Source organism: Plecotus auritus (genome assembly GCF_963455305.1).
Source record: "Plecotus auritus genome assembly, chromosome: 5".
NCBI classification, from domain to species: Eukaryota; Metazoa; Chordata; class Mammalia; order Chiroptera; family Vespertilionidae; genus Plecotus; species Plecotus auritus.
The window spans coordinates 182,510,574-182,519,689 of NC_137776.1; the positions used below are offsets into that span (position 1 = coordinate 182,510,574).

Sequence of the window (9,116 nt, forward strand, 5' to 3'; positions counted from 1 at the left end):
GAGGGGTGTTCTGGGAGCCGGGTTGCAGGGGAGGGAGGGCCAAAAACCAGAGTCCCTCCAGTGCCTCCCCCAAAACTCCAGAGAACTCACAGCCAGCCAGGGCAGGAGACAGGATGGACCGACAGACAGAGGGCAGGATGGACAGACCCACGGCAGCACCCGGGGCCACGCCCACCACCCTTATCCAGCATTAGTGACAGCTGGGATGGGTTCTATTCATTGGTTCTTTCATTCACCAGTTCACCTGCCCAATATTTCTAGAGCAGTATATTGCTAAACCACACAGGTTAGCATTTGCAGCCCAGAAAGGGGATGGTTAAATGAGGGAATTCATCCACCAAATCCATATTCTTTTTTTAAAAAAATATATTTTTATTGATTGCAGAGAGGAAGGGAAAGGGAGAGAGAGAGAAACATCCATGATGAGAGAGAATCACGGATCGGCTGCCTCTTGCACGCCACCCACTGGGAATCCAGCCGGCAACCTGGGCATGTGCCCCGACCGGGAATCGAACCCTGACCTCCTGGTTCATAGGTCGACGCTCAACCACTGAGCCACGCCAGCCGGGCCAAACCCATATTCTTTATCTGGCCTTGTTTAGTGGCGGGGGGAGGACACTGATTTCTGTGGTGAAAGTTGTATGGCACACAGATTTGCTCCGGGAGGCACAGTGGCATTCTGAAAAGAAACTGCTTGTCCTTCCTGCCCTTCTCTGTCCCGTTTGTTTTCCTTCAGGTTTCCAGGGCAGGTAACTTCTTGGGAGAGATATTCCAGGGTTAACATCTGTGTAATGAAACAGACCAGGTATTCCTGGTAAACATCGTAACTGTCAGAGTGTAGGTGATGTTTTGGGACCCAGTCTAGCGGGGTTTGCTGCCCAGCTGACCTGACTCCAGGCAGCGCACCTGCACGCCACCTGCCAGCCTCTCTCCTCCCTTTCCAGCTGCAGCATGAGGCCAGAGCCGCCCTGACCCGGGCTTCCTCGTCCGTCCAGGCGGCCACAGTGACCGTCATGGGAGCGAGGACCCTGCTGGCTGACCTGGAAGGTACGCACGCCTTGCTGAGCCCTAGTCTCATGGCCGCACTCATGCCCGTGACAGCCACCTGAACGGGCTTGGCTGCGGGGGACAGGAGTCCAGTCACGTGGGCATAAACCCAGCGGACAGCGGCCTCTGTCAGGACCTCTCCCGGGGCTGTTTGTCTCTCCCCATCTCACATGTTACTCACCAGGGACTCGCCCACGTGGCCATCCCTCACCAGACCACAGGCAGAGCCTCCGCACCAGGTGGGGAGAGACTCTGACGCCATCAGTCCTGGTCTGGTCCACTCTGGCCAGGGCTCCCGTTACCGGGGACACGTGTGACTGCTGTGGTCCAATGCGGAGTTGGGGCTGTGGGGAGGGACCCAGTTCTTTAGAAGGGGGTGTAGGTTGATGCCAGTCCAGGTCTCGCTTTGAGCTTTAGGCAAGTGAGGCTAAGGCAGCCGTGGGCAAACTACGGCCCGCGGGCCGGATCCAGCTGTTCTATCCGGTTCTCTTGCTCTCCCCTCCGCTCCTTTACTTTGAATTTATATTAGTTCACACAAACACTCCATCCATGCTTTTGTTCCGGCCCTCCGGTCCAGTTTAAGAACCCATTGTGGCTCTCGAGTCAAAAAGTTTGCCCATCCCTGGGCTAAGGGCTCCCATTTTACAGATGGATAGACCGAGGCGAGGAAGGGCTGTCTATCCCTGAAGCAGAGCTGAGCTGAATAGCAACCAGCCAGCATTACAGCGCTTCACCTCGGTGGCCCCCTGCATCGTGGGCTGCTGGGGTGTCCTCCTTGCTCCGCCCCCTCCCTCACCCTTTATTTGTGAGCTGGGTAAGGCAGGAACATACTCCGGGCCCCTGATGCCTCTTAGGGTCTGAGACCAGAAGTCAGGCCTCTGCCATCACCTTGGTTCCTCGGCCTCCCTCCCCAGCCCCGCCCTCTGCCCATAACCAGAGGGCGCAGACCCTCCGGGCAGAGGGTGAACGGGGCAGAGCCTCCTATTCTCTAGGCTCCTGTGTACGCCGACATCCCCTGGGTCGGGAGGCTTCCCTTGGGAAAGGCATGGCCGTGAGTGCGTGTCTCAGATTCGTGTTTAGGAGACTGTAAACTGGATGATAAATAATGATGGAATGTTGGGACTTCAGAGCATGATAAGGGTGTTGCAACCCTCTCACCAGACAGGAGACTCATCTACCCTTAGCTAGGCTTGCTCTGGTGATGGTGCGTCCCCACCTCACAAGGTATCATCTTCTCCTTGTTGGGTGGTTCTGAGAGTAAGAAGGTTCTTGCAGGCACTAAATGGAAATGCGCCTCCCTGGCACTGCGCCGTCATCCTCCCTCCACCCCCCCGCCCCCCACCCCCGCCGGGGACACACTCAGACCTCTCACCCCAGCTTCTCTTCCCCACTCCCAGCCCTTTACAGAGACGCCCTCTCTTATCACCAGTTGGCTGGGCTCAGCTGGCATTCAGGCCGAAAGGGAACTTTGCCGAATGAAACGGGGAGCAGCCTTCCGCAGGGCGTGCTCAGGGCCCCTTGCCCACACCATCGTCCTCCAAGAGAGGGTTTGTGTTCAAACAGGTTTCGGAAATGCCCTGTGCCACAGCTCCCTCGGAGGCCTTATGGGGCATACCTTAGACCAGGGGTGGGCAAACTTTTTGACTCGAGGGCCACAATGGGTTCTTAAACTGGACCGGAGGGCCGGAACAAAAGCATGGATGGAGTGTTTGTGTGAACTAATATAAATTCAAAGTAAACATCATTACATAAAAGGGTACAGTCTTTTTTTTTTATTTCAAAAGTTTTATTCATTTCAAACATTTTAACAAGAAGAATGTAAACACTAATTATTATAATTTGAAACTTCAAAAAATGGAGGAATCATAGCACAATAACATACCTTCTATTGAAGATGGCAAAGGCAAAATAAAATTGCCTAACAAAGGAAAGGTACAAAAGCCTTTCAAATTAAACTTAAATATAATAAAATAATTTAAAACTAAAACAAATAGAAAAGAACAAAATGTGTAAACAGTAAATTAAACATTTTCTTTAGTGCAACTTCCAAATTATGCCCGGGATGTAGATGTAGATGGCAATGTAGACTGGGTTGAAAGGTTTTTGGTCTTTAAAACATCAACTTCAGTGGGAACAGTGTTGTTGGTCTCCTTTTTAGCTAATGCTCTGATACTGTGCTCTCCAGGGGCGTGTCTCCCTACATCACCACGATAACGTGTCTACGCATTCCCAGGGTGATGTCGGGGGACGTGTCCGCGGGCATTACAAGGAGCCTCTGGAAGATTGAGAGGTTGTTCCTTCTGCTGAATGGGGATATAAATCCGCCCACTCAGAAGAAGGAGCTGCGGCTGTGTTTCCCGACGTTGCCATGTTAACACTGCTGCTGGGGAAGGAGCGGAGGGGAGAGCAAGAGAACCCTCCGCTCTTTCGGCTCTGCGGGCCGGATAGAACAGCCGAACGGGCCGGATCCGGTCCGCGGGCCGTAGTTTGAGGACCCCTGCTAGACTCTCAAAGGCTCTGAGAAGTCCTGCAATGGAGAAACTTGCTTCGCTTTCTTTTATCTTCCCTGACATTTCTCCCTGACATTTCTGAGCACCCTGAGTAGGTCACACACATCTCGGCCTTTACTCGTGTTGTCTGAGGGTCCCGGCCGGTCAGGCATCTACAGGCTCTCAGGCCAAGAGCCGGGCCCCCCTGACAGCCGCGGCTGCGTTCGCAGGAATGAAGCTGCAGTTTCCCGGGCCCAAGGACCAGGCTGTGCTGAGGCGGAAGGCCGGCATCGTCCGGGGCGGGCTCCTGGCGGATGCGAAAAAGAAGACCAAGCAGGCGGAGAGGATGCTGGGAAACGCGGCATCGGTCTCCTCCAGCGCCCAGAAAAAGGGCGAGGAAGCCGAGCTGTTGGCCAAGAACAGTGCCAAGGTCAGGGACGCCGATGTGATGGCGAGGGTGTCCCCGTGGGAGAGCCGCCCCTGCCGACCCGCCCCGTCCCTGGATGCAAGGCTGAACACGCCACACGTCCTAAGGGCTCGGGGAGTCCCGGCTCTGAGCTCTGGAGCGTCACGTGGGTGATTCCTCAAGAAACAGCTGTCGCTGCTGTCCCGGGGCAGCAGAGGACCCGAGGCCCAGCTGGTTCTGTAATTTAAATCACAAAACCGGGACTCACACGCAGGTCTGTTTGGCCTTATTCCCTGCGCCCCCAGGCTGGTCCTTTTCCATTGGGGCCCCAGTTCTGGCCGGCTCTGTTACACCTGTTGGCGTTATCCCCATAGTGGTCTTACCTCTAAAAGGATGGGCTCTCTTCACCCTCTTGCCGCCCTGTCACCCCGCTATAGCTCGCCAAAGCCTTGCTGAAGGAGGGGGAGAAGGCGCGCGGCCGTGCCAGCCGGCTCTCCAGCCAGGCGCGGGCGACGCTCCGACAGGCCTCCCAGCAGGTGCGGGCCTCGGGAGCACGGAGGCAGGAGCTGGAGGAAACGGAGCAGGTATGTGTGCCCAGGCCGTCCCCCTGTCCTCCTGGCCCGGAGCCAGCGGAGCCCTCGAGCGCTTCCGCCTTCCTCCTCCTGCAGGTGGGCGCCGGCCTGAGCGAGATGGAGCGGCAGATCCGGGAATCACGCACCTCCCTGGAGAAGGACGTCAAGGCCTTGTCACAGCTGCTTGCCAGGCTGGGTAAGGAGGGCCCTGGGGCCCCTCGAGGATCTTCCTGTGAGCTCTACGAGGGTGGGCTGCTCCGGCTATTGTCCTTGTCATTCATTCATTCATTCACTCACTCATTCATTCACGTTGGCATGATGCTTGACCTGGGGATGCAGAAGTGAACAGCACCACCTGGACACTGCCCTGCCCCTGCCCCTGCCCCTGCCCTGCCCCTGCCCCTGCCCCTACCCTGCCCTGCCCCTGCCCCTGCCCCTACCCTGCCCTGCCCCTCCCCTGCCCTGCCCCTGCCCCTGCCCCTGCCCTGCCCCTGCCCCTGCCCTGCCCCTGCCCTACCCTGCCCCTGCCCCTGCCCCTGCCCCTGCCCTGCCCCTGCCCCTGCCCTGCCCCTGCCCTACCCTGCCCCTGCCCTGCCCCTGCCCCTGCCCTGCCCTGCCTCTGCCCTGCCCTGCCCCTGCCCCTGCCCCTGCCCTGCCCTGCTCCTGCCCCTGCCCCTGCCCCTGCCCCTGCCCCTGCCCTGCCCTGCCCCTGCCCCTGCCCTGCCCCTGCCCCTGCCCCTTCCCTGCCCCTGCCCCTGCCCTGCCCTGGTGTCTCAGATAAGCAGGCAGAATGGGGGCTATAACCCAGTTCTGCTTCTCCTCAAAGGCCAGGCCCCTCACACCTCCCTGAGGACAGAGGCCTCTCCAGGTCTTTGCTGAGAGCAGGGCCTGCCCAGCAGCAGAGCTCAGCCCCCTCCGCCTCTCCCTTCCCCTGGCTCAGCGCCTGCGCGGCCTCCCCTCCCACAAAGCCTCCTGCCCAGGGAACCCCAGGCTAGGGAGCCCGGGGCCCAGTGGGATCCTGAGGGATGGCATTTAGGCCTTGCCTCCTCATCACCTGGCTGAGCCCTGTCTTCCTGGTGACTGTCACCCATAATGACAGGGGCCAAGTGGGTCAGGCAGCCTGTGGACTCCGTCACCACCCAGTTCAAATGTGAGCACCTGGCCCCACCCCCTTCTTTTAGTCTTGGGGCGGCTCCAGGAATTAGAGCGAACCGCGCAGGGCCGGGGCTAGACGCCTGCTGCCTGCCGCCCCGGCCTGTAGCCCCGCCTGCCCCACTGCCCGCCTGGCCCTGCACCCTCCCGCCCGCAGCACGTGGTCTCTGTACGTGTGCTCTTGGTGGGTGGACGTGGCGGGTTGGAGCCAGCAGGCATCATGGGACCGCACACACACCACTTTATAGGTGAGGAGACAGGCTCAGGATTCACCCAAGGCCCTCTTTCTAAACAACAGTAATAACACCAACGACAAAAATTCACATTTGCCCACCTATCTGGGAACGTTCCAGAGTCTGCACATGAGCTTGGTGGGGTCCCCAGACCAGGCTGTCACCACCGCGCCCTCTCAGGCCCTCGCCTTCCCGGTGGATGATGGGCAGTCAGAATCCTGGAAGGCCTGGGCTGGGCAGGGTCCCTGCGGTGGGGCCAAGCAGGCACCTGGGGCTGCCGGGAGCTGGCCCGCGCTGAGGCTCTGTCCCTCCGCAGAGGCGCTGGACACCCATCGAGCCCCAGCCCGGGCCCTGAACGAGACCCAGCGGGCCCTGGAGCGCCTGAGGCTGCGGCTGGGCCCGCCCGGGTCCCTGCAGGGGAAGCTGAGGCTGTTGGAACAGGAGTCTGAGCAGCAGGAGCTGCAGATCCAGAGCTTCGAGAGCGACCTCGCCGAGGTCCGAGCTGACAAGCAGAACTTGGAGGCCATTCTGCAGAGTCTGCCCGAGAGCTGCGCCAGCTGGCAGTGAGCGCTCCGGGCCAGGGCACGCACCACACCCGCAGGGGTGCCCAGAGCCTGCTGCTGCGACCCTCCCGGAGGGAAGCCCTGGAGTCCGTGCCGCGGCCCTGCTCCAGCAGTCAGGGTGCACTCCGGTTCCCCCGGCATGTACACTCAGCTTCACCACGGTGTGCACTCCCCCCACGCACACATAAACACGCACACCTCCGTGTCAATAACACGGACATACGTGCACACGTACATGTTTGGACACATACCTGTGTGTGTGGTGCACACATGTGTGCAGGTCCATCTGTGCACATACACGTATTACAGTCAATCCACAGCTGCGTATTGTGTGCTGCACACCCGGTGGATGCTGGGAGTTGTGTTATGTTAAGGACGCTGTGGCTTTAACATGCCACTCTCCTCCAGGTGGGTACCTGGGAGGCCGAGATCTGAGGTGGGTTCAGCAAGAGCCAGAGCCCCAGTCCCAGAGTTACCCTCTGTCCCACTGCAGCCCTCCACCCCCACCACCTACACACACACACACACACACACAAACACACACACACACACAGCTCTGAACAACCAAGGGACAGGCAGGCCAAGAAACACGGGATCCTAGGGGGTTCTCAGCAGTGGAGCCTGAGGCCGGGACTCCTGGGGCCATGGTGCAGCCTGCTGGGCCTGTGGGTGGGGGCCAGCCCTGCAGGGATCATTGCTTCATGGAACACTTCGTTCTCAGGATCCCTGAGCCCCCTCAGCCTGTGGCTTTGCCCAAGGAGCTGGGCCTCAAGGGCCGGAGGGGGCCTGGGTCAGGGGGCTCGGCTCAGATAGCAGGGAGCTCCCCTTTGTGACCTCACTGACCCCAGATGCCCTTTGACCGATCGACACTTCCCAAACCGGCCTTGTGACTCTGTGGCCCCACCTGCTGGGTGTGGAGGCCTGGCTGCCTTTCCAGTCTGTCCTGCTGGGGATCCCCCTGTGGCCAGGCCCCTGCCCGCCTCTGTCCAGGATTCCCTGGCATTTCCTCCTGGCGCTCCTCCCCTTCCCCCCCCCCCCAGCCCTCTTCCAACAGATGGCAGGGCCTTGGCACCGAGTGCCCGCAGGGGGCCCAGGCCCCTCCCACAGCTCTTCCTGCCTCCAGCAGGGGGACAGGCAGTAGCACTTCAATTCTGTTTAACGTGGAAATAAAGGACCTCTTATTAGCCGGTGGTGCTGGCTGTGGGTACACACACACACACACACACAGAGTGTGTCACTCCCAGTGCCCAGGGAGTGGCAGGAAGAATGTGCATGGATCCTTCCCGGCCCACACACAGCAGGAAGGTGGCAAAAGCTGAGCCCACTGGCTTGGCCAGGGTCTTCCCACTGCGGGGATTTTGCTGGGACCACAGGCATCTGCCCTCTCCCCTCTGTTCCAGGGGGCTTATCAGGCAAAGTTGAGGGGCTGGGAGTTTGAAGGGTGGGGTACAGAGAGCCCTCAGCTGACCTCTGGTTCCGTCTAAAGACACCAAGGCAGGAAATGAACTCCAAACCAAGTGTCCAGCAGCAGAGAGGCTAGTGAGACGGGGCGGGGGGGGGGGGGGTGGCGGGGAGGGCCTCGGGGCAGGTCCCAGAGGGTGGGGGAGAGAGGGGAACTTGCCAGGCAGGAGGGTGGCCCACAGCCCAGGGTTGGCAAGGTGAGGGCTTGGCCGCCCCGGGTCCCTCCGGACACAGGTCGCATGGGCAGGCCCCTGCAGCGCTCAGGGCTCCTGGCCAGCGAGGCCTGAGCGGAGCCGGTTTAAGCAGAAAGGAGGAGTTCAAGTTCGAAGGACGTGGGAGGGTCCCCTGGAGTCCTGGGGGGAAGAGCTGCCAAGCCTTGAGGCAGCTGGAGCCGAGTGGCCTCCCGGGCTGCTGACGGGGGCGTTCCTCTCCCTGGTCTCTGCCTCCGCTCGCGCCTCTGTGCTGGTCCTGCACTTGATGGCGGAAGATGCCCACCGCTCCCGCCACCTCCATGGCACCAAGCTTACACGTGACAAGTCAAATCCTTGGCTTCCACCTTCCTAGGAAAGGCCGACCCAGCTCGGCCAGGTCCCCCTCCCCCTGCTCAGAACAAGGGTCTCTGTATCCACGGCTGGCTGTGGAGTGAGGGCTGGGCCCTGCCCACTCCAAACCTGCTGGGGGGAGGGCATTCCGAGGAGAGGTGTGCTCCGCAGAGAACCTGCACACCACCGAGGCTGGGCGGGGGGGGGGGGGGGGGCCTGGGGGTGTGGTGGGCATCAGTGACCTGGCGTTGACCTGGTAGATTTGGGAGGGAGACAGGGGGCAGGGAGGTCAAAACAGGAAGCTGTTGCCGAAACCGGTTTGGCTCAGTGGATAGAGCGTCGGCCTGCGGACTGAAGGGTCCCGGGTTCGATTCCGGTCAGGGGCATGTGCCTTGGTTGCGGGCACATCCCCAGTGGGGGATGTGCGGGAGGCAGCTGATTGATGTTTCTCTCTCATCAATGTTTCTAGCTCTCTACCCCTCTCCCTTCCTCTCTGTACAAAATTAATAAAATATATTTTAAAAAAAACAAAAAAACCAGGAAGCTGTTGCTCTACAGTGAGTTTGACGATTGGCGTCTGGTGTTCGGTGGCGCCAATGAGATGGGGGTTCTTAGAAGACCTCTGGGACAGGGTCTGATGCCCCTAGGCCC

The 9,116-nt window shown here is 59.9% G+C and overlaps 1 protein-coding gene across 2 annotated transcripts in view; it reads left to right on the forward strand.

Annotated features, from left to right (window-relative positions):
• LAMC3 (laminin subunit gamma 3) overlaps positions 1–7,645 on the forward strand; it is a 59,006-nt gene extending 51,361 nt beyond the window's left edge. For both annotated transcript variants that reach the window (XM_080667830.1, XM_080667831.1), the window contains 5 exons: positions 945–1,047; positions 3,767–3,966; positions 4,380–4,526; positions 4,611–4,710; positions 6,216–7,645. In XM_080667830.1, the coding sequence (XP_080523956.1) occupies positions 945–1,047; positions 3,767–3,966; positions 4,380–4,526; positions 4,611–4,710; positions 6,216–6,466 (801 nt within the window). In that variant the 3' untranslated portion in view covers positions 6,467–7,645. The remainder of the gene's footprint in view (positions 1–944; positions 1,048–3,766; positions 3,967–4,379; positions 4,527–4,610; positions 4,711–6,215) is intronic.
• Positions 7,646–9,116: the final 1,471 nt, after the last annotated feature.